This window comes from Phyllostomus discolor, chromosome 6 (genome assembly GCF_004126475.2).
Source record: "Phyllostomus discolor isolate MPI-MPIP mPhyDis1 chromosome 6, mPhyDis1.pri.v3, whole genome shotgun sequence".
In the NCBI taxonomy this organism is placed as follows: Eukaryota; Metazoa; Chordata; class Mammalia; order Chiroptera; family Phyllostomidae; genus Phyllostomus; species Phyllostomus discolor.
The window spans coordinates 68,897,044-68,914,255 of NC_040908.2; the positions used below are offsets into that span (position 1 = coordinate 68,897,044).

A 17,212-nucleotide genomic window follows, 5' to 3' on the forward strand; every position below is an offset into this window, starting at 1 on the left:
TCTAATTCACCATGTGCTTATAACTCCCCCACACCCACAGCTATTCCCTTTGGCTACATATGTCCTCCCCCTGTCTGTCCCCCTGGCTAACCTCAGTGCATCCTTGAACATAGAGCTGTTCAAACTGTCTATGATGAAGAATGAAGTATTTTAAAAATTTCCAGTCTGTCATATACATGGTCCCACTGCACACGAGGAATATGCATCCAGTCCACATGCCACTCCCCAGGCAAATTCAGCAGCACCTGAACAGACCCATGCCAGGTCCAGGAGACAAGTTCACTGATCTGTGCTTGGAGACCACAACAGTGTCAAATTACTATAAAAAGGCATGAATGTGGCTTCTACACTTTACCTGGTCACAGACCAGAAACAGCATTTGGCGACCAGTCAAGTAGCACAGTGGTTAGATGCAGCGTGGGTGTGGCCTTTTTAGTTCATGCTTCACACTTGAGCCAGGTGAGACAGCTCCTCTGTGCTGTGGTCATGGCCAGTGAGCATTTCCATATGAAAGCACAAGTTGATTGATCTCTCACTGTCATATGTATCTCCCTCCTGCTAGCCCAGCCCTCAGGGGAAGGGCCTGGACCCTCTTGGTAACCCCTTGCCTGGCACCAAGTGGGTGACCAGTAAATGTTGAGTAAGTGAATAGGTAACTAAGCCCCTCCCATTGATGGTGAATAGTTGTTTATATTAACTCACCATAGCTCTGTTGACTGTCATAGTGTCGTGAACATTCAGTGTATGGATGTGGACACTTCTGTTCTTGGCTTGGATTGTCCTTAGGTTCAGGACACATTGGATTGGGCACATTGCCAGAGTGTTTATAGTGTTTATATTGTTGTCCTAGCTGAACTTTTCTTGTTAATAAAGGCAAGGTTTTGCTCCCTAGGTCTAAAAAATAAGAAGCCACCAATTGGTTGCTGCCAGTGCCACCACCCACTCCTGTCAGGATATGAGTATAAATTAAAATGCCACTTTATAACTCATACTCACCAAAACACAATTATAATAGATCAAAGGCTGAAAAATTGACAGAAGCACAATAGTTAAGATAGATTTGAAGAAAGGAGTTTATCATTTTTTATATATGACATACAGATCTTCAGTTTTGTGCCTCTGCATTCAAATAGAACGGTATCAGTCATTTTTAGTAATACTTCTCAGCAATTAAGTGTACATTTTTTACAGGATACAGAAAAGCAAAAGGGAAAACAATCCATGGCTGAAAAACATGAAAATGAAATGCCTCAAGTGAAGCAAAAAAGCAAAAAAATCTTGAATATTAAGAAGGAAATCCCAACAGATGTGAAACCCAGGTGAGATAAATAAGTGTAGAGAAATAAAGTAATGTAAAAGAATGGTAAAAACTAGGTAAAGTTTTTGTTTGTTTTGGTTGGTATTTTGGGGGGGTCGGGGAGAACAACAAAAACCCTGTACTACATCATGTTCCTCTTGGTTTCCTTCTGATGCCCACTGTTTACCGTTTAGGGATGGCCACATGCTTTTGATATCAGAAACATAAAAGGCAGAGGTAACAACTTGTTGGTTGGTAATTCATTCCCCAGCAGAGAGCCATCTCACTTCCGCACAAAGAAGACCTCAGTGGTCTAGCCACAGGTGGGAGCTAACTTGTGAAAGAGAGTTCTGAACCTGCCCTCTAATTCAGGGCAGCAGTTAAATCTAAAATTCTGTGCCGTAAAACTTGGAAGAATCTATGCTTAGGTAATCAGGGAAGATAGTACCTATCAGACAAGTCTGTCATGAAGTAACTCCATCCCAGGACCTGTGGGACAGGATTTTCACATCCCTTCATGCACCCCACCCCCTGGGAAGGCTTGCTACAGCATGTTTCCCCAAGTAAATGAACATGTCAAACTACTGGGTTATTAACTCCATACTTCTATTAAGCCTGAGATCTACCTAATAAACTGATTTTGGTTTTAGCATTGTTAATAATGCCCTCCCTAGTTCTTCATATGAAATGGCTGTCAGCATGAAAGCCAATAGTTGTCTTTTCAATAGCATGAAAGCCAATAGTGTGGTAAGTGGACACTGACCCAGGAAGTTGAAGGAATTGGGTATAAAGCAATAAAGGAAACATAGTTTGTTATCATTAAAATTTGCCTAGAACTCTTTTTCTGGGTCTAATACTTGAGCTTTGCCAAAACACTAGTAACCTCCACTCTCTCCCTAGATTTTACACAGCTTTACTTAGACAGGGTAGTCTGTTCTGTAGAACCAAAGCTAGTAAGAAATTAGTGATTACTGCAAAGAAGTTTCACCTTGTCCCTGAATTTAGGAATAACACAGCATATGGCAGTGACTAATAATGGAGTGTCTGATATTTACTGTTTTGTGCAAACTGTTAGTTTGAGTGACCTAGTCACACAATTTGTTAAGAATAGTCTGACCCAGGTAGAAGGAATGTCACATGGAGTCACAGTTGACACACTTGGACCTCCCCAGAGAGAAATCATTCTAAAACACTAATTGGTGCTGACGGTCTGGCACCCCAGGACAGGGATGTTACTCGGTTTGTGGCTGGGTGCCTGAGCTCAGTGCCTGAAACAGGATAATGTAAAACAAATAGTACATGTTAATCTCACCCTCATCGCTCTTCCCCGACTTAGGTTGTATTCTCAATTTTTTTAATGAAGTAAGTTGAGTGTTAACAGATTTGATTTTGAAAAGTTTGTAAAAGACTTCACTGGAGTACCACTAATCTTGCCAAGGTTTTTGAGTTTTCTGGCAAACTGCAGGCTACAGTGAACAGTCCTATATCACCTGTTCAAGGGACACTTACAGTGACAACTCAGGTTCTCTTGATGCGTAGCTAAGAGAGAAACCATTGCCGAAAAACAATTTAAGCAGTGCACTCTAATTACCTTTTTAAATTTTCTCTGTTACTGGAGAAATCCACATGCTGCCTTAGTCTTCTAATCTCCTCGATCTAATTTCTTCAACTCACAGATCTTGTTTTGTGTTTTTCTGAATTCAAGGATTAAAATAAAAGTATTGAGAGTCAGTATTCATGAGTAAATCAATCAAGTACAGAGTTAAACAGAGACTTCTTTTAATAACCAGCAACGAAGCCGTTCTGAATAGAGCCATTTCCTATTTGCGCTGAATTAGGGTAGTACACTCCTTGCACTGTTCAGGTGCAGTTACTTGTGGCTCTGTCATTGGTAATACCTGAAATGCCTTTCATCTAACAAGAAGTGTTTTCAGTGTTTTACTGTGTTTGGAGGAAATATATACACATTTTCTTTTATTTTATGAGATTTATTTTTATTATTTGTACTTGAACTGTTTTATTGTATTTTTTCATTACCATTTAACCCCCCTAACCCTCTTCTACCTCTACCCATCCCCCGCACAATGACCACACTGTAGTCTGTGTCCATGAGTTCTTTTTCTTTTTTTCCTTTATCCCTCCATTCCCAAACCCTCCTCACCCCAGAGTTGTCATGCACAGTTTTTAAAAAGAGAAAGCCAGAGAGGGATGCCTCAGTCTCTGCCAATACAGCCCCTGCTACCAGACTCCCAAGAGTTAACTTCACCAAATCGCTTCTGAGGAGTGTGGATCATTGGGCTGCAATGGCAGGGCTCTAGTCCATTCATTTCCCAGCTTCAACCCTGCCGAACTGGGCCTGCAGACCTCCACAAGACTTTTGCAGGTCAGAGATGCCAGGGAGTAAGAGTCGGGACTTCTAGAGAACCAGGAAAGGCCTAGGAAACCCTGATTGAGGATACCAGCTATCTATTGATCCTGTTGTTTTCTAATTGTTTATCAACATTTTACATTTGTAAAGCAAATGTAATCATCTAAAGTTAGCACAATGATTACTCTCCTATAAGCTGCTCAAATAGCCCACACAGCTTAGGTGGTTGACACCACATTCCACACAGCAGCCTCCCGACACATCAACACAGGGAAACCCTGACCTTGCCCTTGGCTTCCCTGCATGGAGCCTATTCCATGGATTGATTCAAAACAAAGTCTGGCATCTGAAACACCTTTCTGGTTTTTCCCTTTCACAAATAATCAGTTAAATTAAGTTGGCCCTTATCCATGTATTCAGAACCTTTAAAAATGTTTTCTTAATAGAGATCATTTGGCTTAATTTAGAAAAGTATGAATCAGCAAAAATAAAGTAGTTGTCTGGCACTTTCTTTCTGAAAAACCAATTAATTTTACAGTGGCACAGAGTTAAGCTTTGTATAAATAGACAGCCCTCACCCACACCACTTACAAACCACTGACAAAAATAACTCACACTCGCCCACTGCAAGAGGACTAGGTGGGTGTCTGTGTAATGGGAGCTTCTGTTTTTTAAAAAGATGGAGTTTTCAAGTAACCCTGTCAGAAGCAAAAAGACAGAAGATTTATAAAACTGTATTTTCTTAAGTCAGTTTGTTATCCTGCCTAAAACTTTTTTGGGGGGTAATGGAGACCCTTTGGATTTTTTTAATCCATTTTACTAATTCCAAATATAATACCTATTTATGATAGAAAATGTGTGAAATAAAGACACTGAAATAGAGGACAGGCTGACAGTGACCACAGGGGAGAGAAGAGGGAATTTCAGGGGACAATGGGAAAGGTTCACAGGAACAAATTTAAAGGACACATGGACAAAAACTAGGGGGAGGGTGGTAATGGGAGGGTAGGCTGGATTGGGAGTAAAAGGGAGAAAACTACTTGAACAATGATTAAAATAAAATTAAAAAAAAGAAAAAGAAAATGTGTGAAATATAGAGAAAAGAATGAAAATAAAATGACCTTTGACCTACTACCTTATGTTTGTAAATAGCCTTCGTTAAAATGTATTTATTTATTTATGGAGTCATACTTTATTCTGTCATCTGCTTACCTTCAGAGGAAGGAGTGAACTGCATGTACCATTGGATATGGAAGGTTTAAACCATTCTGACACTGAAATCTGGTGTGGATTAGCTGCATTCTAGGAGGGAGAATCTAGATAGCCCGGTTCATTCCATAGTTTCTACAATAAAACACATCTTCAGGGTTCTGAATAGCAGAACCTTGACCTTTCTGAATCTCTACATTCAGGAACCCCAGTAGTAGTGTATTTATTGGGAGATATTCAACAGTTTCCAAATGGCAGGGTCCTGCTAATGGCATTATGCCCATTACCTGAGGCAAGGGCTCTCACCATTCGTTGTCCACACTCAGAGTGCAAAGGAGGGTCTGCAAGTGCTGAGGTTTCTGCAAGTGCTGAGCTGTCTCCTAGGCAGCCTCAACCTTGGGCTGGGGTGAGGGGGAGGGGTTCAGATAATGCCTCAGGAAGCCAGATTCCTCAAACATGCACTGAAAGTGCAAAGCAGTCAGTGACTTCTCTGCCCACAAAAACAGGACAAATCTGAATTTTATTTCCATGCTTGTCTTTCAGTTGCTTAGAGCTGCCATACCCTCCCTCATTAGAAAGTAAACAGCGGAAGAGCCTCCCAACCAAGATCACTCTCCCAACTGCATTGACAAGCAGCTCCAAATCACGGAATTGCCAGAAAACAAAAGGTATTGTGCTGTTGGTCATACAGATACCTCCATGATTGGTTATATGAACAGTTCTGAATTACCAGTGATCAGTTATAGTTATTAGTCATGTAAAAAGATTGTATTCTCATCCGCATTAGAGGAGTCATTGAAGTAGACCTAAAAGAAATGAGTCATTGTCCATTAACAACTTTCTTTTCTCCTTTCTGTGCAGGTGCAAATAAAATAGTGGATAACAGGCCATCTGCCCTAGCAAAGTTCCTCCCAAATAGTCAAGAACTAGGCAACACCAGTAGCTCAGAGGGAGAAAAAGACTCTCCACCGCCAGAGTGGGATTCTGTGCCAGTTCACAAACCTGGCAGCTGTAAGTATGACAACTTGGGAATCACTCTAAGCATGACAACTCAGCAAGGATGCATTGTTTTAAAAGGCAGTCTAGTCACCGGTTCGATTCTTGGTCAGGGCACATGTCTAGGTTGCAGGCCAGGTCCCCAGTTGGGGGTGTGTGAGAGGCAACCAATTAATATTTCTCTCCCTCTCTTTCTCCCACACTTCCCTTTCTGAAAATAAATAAAATCTTTAAAAAAATGGAAAGATGGAGGTGTAAGTAGACACACTGTGCCTCCTCGCACAACCAAATTAAGGACAACAAAAATTTAGAGAAAAAAAACCAGAACAGGCAGAAAATTGAAGTGTACAGAAGTCCAACAACCAAGGAGTTAGACACATGCATCCAGTCCCATAGGAGGGGCAAAGTCAGGCGCTGGGCAGAGAGGGATCCCAGGAAAGGCTTGCGGACCCTGGTGCAAAAGGCAGCATCTGACAGACCCCAGGCACAGGGTGTCAGCGGGCAGACCCAGTGAGGCGTGCAGGGCCACTGGCTGATTGAGCAGTCCCACATTCTTGCGCAGACAAACGAGGCGAAGTTGAGGAGTGAGACAGACTTCACAGCCCAGGACCCCAGCTTGGGGAAATAAAGCCTCAAAACACCAAATGAAAACACCTGGGCAGGTTGAGGCACAGGGAGAGACTCCCAGCCTCACGGGAGAGTTCCTTGGAGAGACCCACAGGGTCCTAGAACGTACACAAGCCCACCCACCCAGGAATCAGCACCAGAAAGGCCCCGTTTGCTTGGGGGAAGTGGCAGAAAGGACTGAAATCCGACAGAGAGCATAGCAAGTGCCATTGTATCCTCTCGTACCTTGCCCCCACACATCACAACCCAGCGAACACGGCTCCACCCTGGTGAACACCTAAGGCTCCACCCCTCATACATAACAGACTCGACAAGAAAAGAAAAAAAAATGGCTCAAATGGAAGAACAGATCAAAGCTCCACAGCAAATACCACTAAGTGACCAAGAGATGGCCAACCTATCATATGCACAGTTCAGAGCACTGTTGATCAGGATGCTTACAGAATTGGTTGATTTTGGTCGCAAATTAGATGAAAAAATGAAGGCTACGCTAAATGAAATGAAGGAAAACACACAGGGAACCAATAGTGATGGAAAGAAAACTGGGACTCAAATCAATGGAGTGGACCAGAAGGAAGAAAGAAACAACCAACCAGAACAGAATGAAGAAATAAGAATTCAAAAAAATGAGGAGAGGCATGGGAACCTCCAGGACATCTTTAAGCATTTCAACATCCGAATTATAGGGGTACCAGAAGGGGAAGAGGAAGAGCAACAAGTGGAAAAGTTATTAGAACAAATAACAAAGGAGAACTTCCCCAATCTGGCAAAGGAAATAGACTCCTAGGAAGTCCAGGAAGCTCAAAGACTCCCGAAGAAGTTAGACCCAAGGAGGAACACACCAAGGTACATCATAATTACATGAGCCAAGATTAAAATGAAGGAGAGAATTCTTGAAGCAGCAAGAGATAAGGGAATAGTTACCTACAAAGGCGTTCCCATCAGACTGTCAGCTGATTTCTCAAAAGAGACCTTACAAGCAAGAAGGGGCTGGAAAGAAGTATTCCAAGTCATAAAAGGCAAGGACCTACATCCCAGATTGCTCTATCCAGCAAAGCTTTCATTTAGAATGGAAGGGCAGATAAAGTGTTTCTCAGATGAGGTCAAGTTAAAGAAGTACATCATCACTAAGCCCTTATTATATGAAATGTTAAAGGGACTTATCTAAGAAAAAGAAGGCAAACACGTAAAATGACAGCAAACTCACAATTATTAACAACCACACCTAAAGCAAAACCAACAACAAACTAAGTAATCAACTAGAACAAGAGCAGAAATGGAGATCACATGGAGGGTTAGCAACAGGGGAGTGGGAGGAGAAAGGGGGGAAAAGGTACAGAGAATAAGTAGCATAGATGGTAGGTAGAAAATAGGGGGAGGGCAAGAATAGTATGTGAAATGTAGAAGCAAAAGAACTTATGACACATGGACATGAACTAAAGCGGGGGAATGTGGGTGGGAGGGGGTATGCAGTATGGAGGGGAGTGAAAGGGGGAAGATAGGACAATTGTAATAGCATAATTAATAAGATAAAATAAAAAATAATGAAGAATAAAATGAAGGCAACCCAGTGTCTGGTTTGGTGGAGCCAGCTTATACAGCCAACAAAAGCCTGTTGTTAAATAGTCTGCCAGTTGTTAAAATGTAGTAGTTCAGTTGGTCATGGTGAGAGCATTGCTGGAGAATATGGGTTCTTGTACTGTCGCAAGAAAAGAATTTCAGGGGGCATACACATGGGAGAAGTTTAAGAGTAGTGGAAAGATTTATTGGGGTGAAAATAAATAATACTCCCTTGGAGATGTAGAAGGCAGGCAGGCTCTAGTGGCAACTGTCCCGAGGTCCCTGCTGATCCTTCATGTATTTTCTTGGTTTCAGAAACAAACAGGCTGTCTTGCAAACTGTCCAACCTGTTTCCTAGGTTTTCTTCGTGCTATGCTGGGCCCTCCCGCTATCCAATCCCTTTCTTGGATCCTTCAGGTTTTGTGCCCTTATCCTATCCACTCCTTTTCCCATGTTTTCCCAGGCTAGACTGCGCCCCTTTGTGGTTGCCGTTTTGGCTCCTGCTGCACTTGTTTCATAGTTTTGCTTTGTTATGTGGCTTCAGCTGCGCATGCCTCTACAAGAGAATCTCTTGCTGGTTCTCCCTTCTCCCAGTAACAGGCTGATTATTCCCCGGGAGATTGGAAAACTGGTCCTTCCACCTAGTTGGGGACTGAGTCCCTTTGGCGGAGGATGCAGCTGTGTCCAGGGGAGCCTGTGAAGCTGCAGCTTCCTGGTTAATCAGGCTTGATGTCGGATTCCATTTGCTCCCTTCCATTGTTAATAATTACCTGCTGTAATGAATATGTACATCAGAGAAATAGCAAATGATTCACATTAGCTTTTTGTTCCCCAGAAGCTGGTGCACCAGCACACCACTGCCCATTGTCCAAAATGGGAAGACCTGTTTGGATTGGGGAATCATTTGAAAAGCTGCTGCTTTATGAGAGCGTTAACTCCACATTGCTTTACCTTTCTTGTTCTCATACACTTAGAGTATAATCACTTTCTAAAAATTCAGTTTACTCTCAACTTTACTCATATCTTTTACATAAATAACCTATGTGAAAGTTTATTATTTTCTTCACTAACTTTTTTACCTTGTTCTCAGATTTGGCTTGCTGTCGATCATGACAGCAGCACAGCCACTAAAATAAGGCAGAGGTCCATGCCTGAAATAGAAGACAAGAAAGACAAACACAGGGAGGGACCTGATGGCAGGATTTAGGATGAAGAGAGGGCCAGTCTTAGGACTGACTTGTCTACACTGCAGTTTAAGAGTAAACTTACATTTGGCTTGTTTGCACTAAAGGTAAAATCAGGGTTGAGCAACAACATTGTTTAAGGAGAAGGGAAATGTAAATGAAGCCTTAGTAAGTCAGATAGAGGCTAAGAACTTAGAATTCAGGTGAGGGATACAGGTGTGTAGAGTTCACAGGGGGACAGGTCACTTCTGGTGGTATTGGAGGAGGTCAGAAAATATAGTATATAAGAGGTTTGTAGGGAAGGTTCAGGACAAGTGCACAAATAGTAAGTGACCCTGCGGTGAAGATGTGATATTATTGAGGCATACTGTGCTATGAGGGCTTCCAAAGAGGGCAGGAGAATGGAGAGATTTGAGCAGGGTTCATAGAGGAGATGGTGTTTGGGATGGGCCCTGAGTGTGGGCATCAGGGCAACAAACAGCACATGCAGGATGGAATTATCCACATGGTCACAGGGGAGAGTGGGTGGGACGGTCATAAGGACAGTGAGTAAGGTGCCAACACCATTGAGGAATGTCAAGGAGAACTCCGGGGGCAGGCACAAGGTGGCACAGAGGCTGGCAAATGGATAGCTTGGGCTTCAAAGAAAAGAATGTTTTTCTTGGTGGGTGCCATAATGGGGGACTTGACACAGCCAGGGAAGCTACAGCCTTATCTAGGCCTGAGCCCTAGAGTTCTGGGGAGATGCATCAAATGTAAGAGAATTACAAGGAAGTAGAAACACCATGAGTGCAGGCTTCAGTATGGAAGTGAGGAGGAACAGACCCCTCACAGGAAATCTGAGTACAACAGACTGTCCTCACTATACACAGGACTCACATGAGACATAAAAGGCCAACCAGGAGGGTCACTGGGAAGTGTGTCAGACTGGGCAGAGCAGTTTTGGGCAAAGATAAGAAACGAGGGCAGTGGGGCTGTGCAGTTGTGCCAGTATAACTGGGCCAGTGGGCAGCTTCAAAGACTGGGAGCCCATGGAGACTGAATTTACAGAGGCCGGAGCACTTTCCTTAGACTTATTTGTACCACAGTCACCTGAACAGTGCCAAGGTACACATGGTATCTTTTTCTTTCTTTTTTCTTAATTTAAAAATTTTTAAGAGAGGGCAAGGAAGGCAGAAAGGGAAAGAAACATCAATCGGTTGCCTCTTAGATGCACCCCAACTGAGAATCAAACCTGCAACCTAGGCCTGTGCCCTGACTGGGAGTCAGCCGGTAATCTTTCACTTTGTAGAACAATGCACAACCCACTTAGCCACACTGGTCAGGGCTTAAAAAAATCTTTTTGCAATATTTTTATTTGTTTCTCAATTACAGTTGACATACAATATTATATTACTTTCAGGTATACAACATAGTGATTAGACACTGTAAAACTTCCGTGATCACCCCAATAAGTCTAGTACTCTTTTGATACCATACATAGTTATTACAATATTATTGACTCTGTTATCTTTTACTATACTTTACATCCTTGTAACTGTTTTTATGCAATAACTGCCAATTTGTACATCTTTTTTTTTTCATTGTTCAAGTACAGTTGTCTCCATTTTCCCTCACCACTCTTCCCAGACACCAACCCCCACCTTCCACCCTCAATCCTACCCACTTCGGCTTTGTCCATGGGTCCTTTATACAAGTTCCTTGACGACCCTTCCCGTTCTTTTCCCTGTTATCCCCCTCCCCCACCCTCTGGTTACATCTTAATCTTCACCTTTTTCACCCATTCTCCAAATCCCCTCCCATCTGGCAGTCATCAGTTCATTCTCTGTATTATCAGTTTGTTTTGTTTGTTCATTCATTTTGTTTTTTAGATTCCACATATAAGTGAAACAATACAGTATTTGTCTTTCTCTAATCATTTCGTTTAGTATAATACTCAGTCCATCCATGTTGTCACAAATGGTAAGATTTCATTCTTTTTTATGGTTAATACTCCATTGTATATACATACCACATATTTACTCATTTGTCTGTTGGTGGACACTAGTTGCTTCGGTATCTTGGCTGTTGTAAATAATGCTGCAGTGAACATAGGGGTGCACATATCTTTTTGATTTGTGTTTGAGATTTCCTTGTATAAATACTCAGGAATAGAATTGCTGGGTCATAGAGCAGTTTTATTTTTAATTTTCTGAGGAACCTCTATATTGTTTCTCATAGTGGCAGTGCCAGTTCGCAGTCCCAACAGCAGTCAACAGTGCATGAGGGTTCCGTTTTCTCCACATCTTCACCAACATTGGTTTTTTGATTTATTGATAATAGCCATTATGACAAGTGTGAGGTGGTATCTTACTGTGCTTTTAATTTGCATTTACCTGATGATTAGTAATGTTAAGCATCTTTTCATATGTTCATTATCTATCTGTATGTGCTCTTGGGAGAAATGTCTGTTCATGTCCTCTAACCCATTTTTAATCTGATTGTTTTCTGGTGTTAAGTTGTGTGATTTCCTTATATATTTTGTATATTAACTCCTTATCAGATTTATCACTGGCCAATACCTTCCATTCAGTAAATTTCTTTTTATTTTGTTGATGGTTTCCTTCACTGTGCAGAAAATTTTTAGTTTGATGTAGTCCCATTTGCTTTTCTTTTGTTTCCCTTGCCCAAGGAAACTTATCCCCAAAATTGCTAAGAATGATGTCACAGTTTACTTGCCTACATTTTCTTCAGTTTTTTTTTGGTTCTTTAAGACTTTAATCCATTTTCAGTTTATTCTTGTATATTGTGTAAAAAAACTGGTTTAGTTTCCTTTTTTTTCCATGTGTAAGGGGGACCCAAAAAATGGAATTATCTTCTGGAGGGTGGGTCCCTTTTAAAATAGGCATCCCCCTCTAGGTTAGGAACCTTTCTCTAAGAACCCACCTGTATCAGTGTACCCACTGGCATTGTTGTGAGAAGCTGCATTTGGCTTCAGTGAATGTTTTTTGAAGACTCTTTTCAGCATGTTTGCCCATTTCCTGATGGGTGATTTAGGAGCACGCCTGCCCACACTGTGCTGAGCGTTCAGCAGTTTTTGACCAAAAATGGCATGGCCCCTGTTCACCTGCTCTCGCCCCAAGTGATTTTTGTTTCCTGGATGAAAAAAGTAACCAAAGGGAAATATTTTGTCAATGTGGAAGAGGTGAAACAAAAAATGGCAGAAGCACTAAACGGCATCAAAATCAACAAGTTCAAAAGTTGTTTTGAGCAGTGGAAAAAAAATCTCAATATGTATATTGCATCAAATGGACAGTACTTTGAAGGTGACTGAAGTTTAAACATATAAGAATAAATACACAATTTTTTAGACAGTAAATACATTCCAGGGGCTTTTTGGTTCCCCCTCATATCTCTCCAGGTGGGAACACACCACTTATTGAAGAGAATGTCTTCACCCTATAGTATAATATTGACTTCTTTGTCTTAGATTAATTGACCATATAAACATGAGTTTATTTCTGGGCTCTATTCCATTGATCTATGTGTCTGTTTTTATGCCAGTACCATGCTGTTTTGACTACTATGGCCTTGTAGTGTAGTTTGATATTAGGTAATGTGATTCCTCCAACCTGTTCTTTCTCAAGATTGTTTTGACTATTCGGAGTCTATAAATAACTTGTGGATTATTTGTTCTCATTCTGTGAAAAATGCCACTGGTGTTTAGTTAGGAATTGCATTGAATCTCTAGATTGCTTTAGATAGTAAGGACATTGTAATGATGTCAATTTTTTTTATCTATGAGCACAGTGTAGCCTTCCATTTATTTGTGTCTTCTTTTATTTCTTCAGTGTCTCATAGTTTTTGGAGTATAGGTATTTTACCTCCTTGTTTAAATTTATTTCTTGGTATTCTTTTTGATGCATTTGTAAATAGGATTGGTTTCTAATTTCTCTTTGTGATAGTTCATTATTGGCATAGAAAAATGCAACTGAATTCTGAGTATTAGTTTAGTATCCTGCTGCTTTAGTGAGTTACATTTATTAGTTATAAACGTATTTTGGGTTTTCTGTATATACGGGGTCTGGCAGAAGTAATGCCTGCTTGAGTGTGGTTGGTAAGGTAATAATATGGGTGTAATAATTTATAGTTTTAATTAGAACATTTCCCATAAACTGTCATATGGTGTGCTTGAATGTGATATTGTTATGTTACAGAATTATATGCTTATGATTTTGTAATAAAATATTTTGTAATAAAAGGGGGTGTTATTTGTGCTGGGCCCTGTAGTACTATGTCATCTGCAAATAATGACAGTTTTACTTCCTCCTTTCCAGTTTGGGTGCCTTTTACTTCTTTCTCTTGCCTAATTGCTTTGGCTAGGACTCCCAATACTATGTTGAATATAATTGATAAAGGTGGGCCTCCTTGTCTTGTTCCTTATCTTAAAGAAAAAGCTTTCAACTTTTCACTGTTGAGTATGATGTTGGCTGTGGGGTTGTCATATATGCCCTTTATTATGTTGAGGAATGTTTTCTCTATTCTCACTTTGCTGAGAATTTTCATCATAAATTGATGTTGGCTTTTGTCTAATGCTTTGTCTGCATTTGTTGATGTGACGATATGACCTTTATCCTTAATTTTGTTATGTGGTATATATCACAATAATAATAATTAATGAACCAGTCTTGCATCCTGAGAATAACTCCCACCTGATCATCTTTTTAATCTATTGCTGAATTTGGTATGTTAATATTTTGTTGAAGATTTTATTTCGTTGGGGATGTTGGCCTATAATTTTCTTTTTTGTACTGTCTTTGGTTTTGGAATGAGAGTAATTCAGGCCTCATAATGTGAGTTTAGGAATGTCCCTCCTCTTCTATAATGGTAATAGTTTGAGAAGGTGCTAATTCTTCTTTGAATGTTTGGTAAAATTCACCTGTGACGCCATCTGATCTGGACTTTTGTTTGTTGGGAGTTTTTTTTTTTTTAATTACCACTTCAGTTTCATTGGTCATAATCAGTGTTCAGGTTTTCTGTTGCTTCCTGATTCACTGTGGAAAAGTGAGTGTTTCTGGGAGTTTATCCATTGCTTCTAGGTTGTCCCATTTGTTGGCATGTAATTGTTTGTCGTATTTTCTTATAATTCTTTCTATTTGTGTAGCATCAGTTTCCTTTCATTTCAGATTTTATTTATGTGGATCCTCTCATTTTTTTTCTTGATGAGTCTGACTAAAGGTTTATTAATTTTGTTTACCTTTTCAAAAAAAACAACTCTTATGTTGATTTTTTTTCTGGTTTTTTTTTTTACTTTTTAAAAAAATTTCTGTTCTGGTTCTTATTATTTCCTTCTTTCTACACACTTTGAGCTTTGTTTGTTCTTCTTTTTCTAATTCTACTTTAGTTGTAACTTAATGTGGTGGTCATAGGAGGATGTGAGTGATCTTGGTGTTTACCTGCCCTACCATCTTGGTCAGAAGTGGTGATACCTTTTCTGATAAAGGTATTATGTGTTTCCATTTAGAGAGTGCAGAAGTATCATTTCATGACATTTTTTTGTTTTAAATTTTTAAAACAGCTGTGTAGACATTACCCCAAAGGGAAGCAGGAAGATGCTTGGAATTTGTATCCTTGTAAACCAGGAGCCAGGACCCACACCTCACCAAGTGTGCGGGAATACAGGGTACTGCGGGGTGTTTTGCCACAGGCCCTACACCTGCGTGTGAGCCTGTGTGGACATTTAGAGACTCAGACCCCACACAGTGTTTTCACCTACCCATTCCTGCAGGACGTGGGAGAAGGGAAGAAAAGCAGACCTGTTTGTGGGATCCTACACAACTTGGCAGAGATGGGCCTCACTGGTGCTTCCAGGGAGGCCTCATAATGCAGAGAAGCTGCTTTCCTTGTTTTCTTTAAACCTTTGAACACAGTACATGTAAAAGCTTTAATTTTGTTTTTCTTTGTAGAAGCACCTGAATTCTGCATAGTATCAGATGAAACATCAAAAGTAATTGATTTTGAAAAGTGAAACTATCACATTAATGAGACCTTTTATCTTTACTTTCCAGCTACTGATAGTCTTTATAAACTTTCTCTGCAAACCCTCAACGCAGACATTTTCTTAAAACAACGCCAGACCTCACCGACACCTGCCTGTCCATCTCCTCCTGCTGCACCTTGCCTGCTCTCGTCCCGCAGCAGCTACAGCAGCATTGTCAACAGTAGCTCCAGCAGGTAGGCTCCCTGGTTGCTTCCTGTTCCTTGAACAGGTAAGTGTTCCAGAAACCTGAGGCTCACTCCCATTAAATAGGAACACTCAGTGGCCACAGACTGCTATCCTGTCTGGCCTCCTACATCTGCTGTTGATAGCCCCGCCCTTTCCCTGGGTCAGGTTTTCCCTTGGTGCCATCATGTTGGTGCCCAATTCCAGCAGCACCTCTCTGTCCCTTGGCTTTTATCATCCATGGGCTAAAAATACATAATATAACTTTTTAGCATTATGTTCTAATTTAAGAGTAAATAAGTATGCTGAGCATTAAATGAAGATCTACAAATGTCCTTTGAGTTGAGGAAATGGGTTTGTGGGACATTTATCTTCACCTTGTGGCACTTTAGCTTAACAGTTAAGAGGGCGGGATCTAGAACAAGTCTGCTGCAGTAGGAGACATGGGTATAGCCAGGCAGCCTCCTGACAGGCAGATGGGACCCCCTCAAGTGGTACTCCTCACTGGAGGCACAGCCACGCTTGTGTTTAACTGACTTTAAGGGTAACAGTAACCTCAGTGGTAATTGTAACCACCTATCGAGTCCTTACCAAGTTCTTACCATGCACCAGCACTGTTCTCAGCACCACACAGCTGTCCCTGCATTTCACCCTTCCGGCAAGCACAGACCAGGTACTGTCACCATCCCTGCTTTCCACATGAGAAAACTACAGTGCAAATGCCCAGTTCTTACCTTTTGCTGAAAAAGGCAGCATCCACTTAGTCTGGGAGAGGGTACCCAGCCTGGGCCTTTGCCACCATGAGCTCCTTGGCCTGTCCTGTTAGGGGAAGACACCCCTAAGAACCAGTTTGTCATGTGTTGTTGCCTGTCAGGACCTCACATTCTATTCCTTGTTCACTTCCTAGTGCCTCCCTTCCTAAAATCCTTCTCTTAAACAGCCTTTCCAGTCCCTAAATTGTGTCCTGGTCCCTTATACTGATCCTATATTTTCTTTTCCCCATAAATCCCTTATTTTCCATTTGACTGTGAAGTTGTAGGTCCCAAAGCACTGACATGAGGCAAGACTGTGCCCCAAGGGTGGCCCTGGCCTGGCACAGTGAAGGTGCTGACTGCATGGGCCCAGTCCTGCGGAGCCACAGTCTTGAGGTGCCCCTACGGGCCTCCAGCAGGCAGTGCCGGCGAGGGATCAGTTGTTTTCTTTTTGCTTCTTTCTTCAGCGACCCAAAAACCAAGCAGCCAAATGGAAGCCAACAGAAATTGACAAAAGCAGCCTCACTTCCTGGCAAGAATGGCAACCCCACTTTTGCTGCGGTCACAGCTGGCTATGACAAGAGCCCAGGTGAGTGGCCTGGCATCAGAAGGCCTATCACAGCGGGGCGTCAGGCATGGTGGAATTACCTGTGGCTTGATTTGTCTTCAATTGATTCAGAGTCCATTGTTACAGGTGGGAATGGCTTTGCTAAAGTGTCTTCAAACAAAACAGATTTTTCCAGCAGTCTTGGCATTTCACACACTCCTGTTGACAGCGATGGCTCAGACAGGTACAGTAGACCATTCTTACTCAACAGAAAGATGGACAGGTTTCCCAAGTCAGGCATGTATGGATCTTCTGTCCATACATGTGTTTCAGGCATTTTTCCCTAGATTACAAGTAGGCATTTGTCAGAAGTGGTCCAGGCTTCCAGGGACTCTTGTCTTTTGGGTGGAAACAGAAAGCTTAGTTACTGTGCTTCCCCCATAGCTCCTCTGACAGAGGGAAGGAGGCAC

At 41.5% G+C, this 17,212-nt stretch overlaps 1 protein-coding gene and 1 long non-coding RNA gene across 3 annotated transcripts in view; one reads left to right on the forward strand and one right to left on the reverse strand.

The window, feature by feature from the left end:
• Positions 1 to 17,212, forward strand: part of TMEM131 (transmembrane protein 131) — a 220,997-nt gene that overhangs the window by 194,545 nt on the left and 9,240 nt on the right. The window contains exons 33-38 of one of the 2 annotated variants that reach the window (XM_036030067.1): positions 1,192 to 1,319; positions 5,418 to 5,542; positions 5,736 to 5,885; positions 15,289 to 15,454; positions 16,663 to 16,784; positions 16,875 to 16,986. In XM_036030067.1, coding sequence (XP_035885960.1) covers positions 1,192 to 1,319; positions 5,418 to 5,542; positions 5,736 to 5,885; positions 15,289 to 15,454; positions 16,663 to 16,784; positions 16,875 to 16,986 — 803 coding nt within the window. The remainder of the gene's footprint in view (positions 1 to 1,191; positions 1,320 to 5,417; positions 5,543 to 5,735; positions 5,886 to 15,288; positions 15,455 to 16,662; positions 16,785 to 16,874; positions 16,987 to 17,212) is intronic. The other variant, XM_028517772.2, reaches the window with a different exon arrangement.
• Positions 4,878 to 8,416, reverse strand: LOC118501471. Its single transcript, XR_004904100.1, has 3 exons — positions 8,405 to 8,416; positions 6,481 to 6,485; positions 4,878 to 5,224 (listed from the first exon to the last, which is right to left on the reverse strand). It is a non-coding gene; the product is annotated as an uncharacterized LOC118501471 (long non-coding RNA).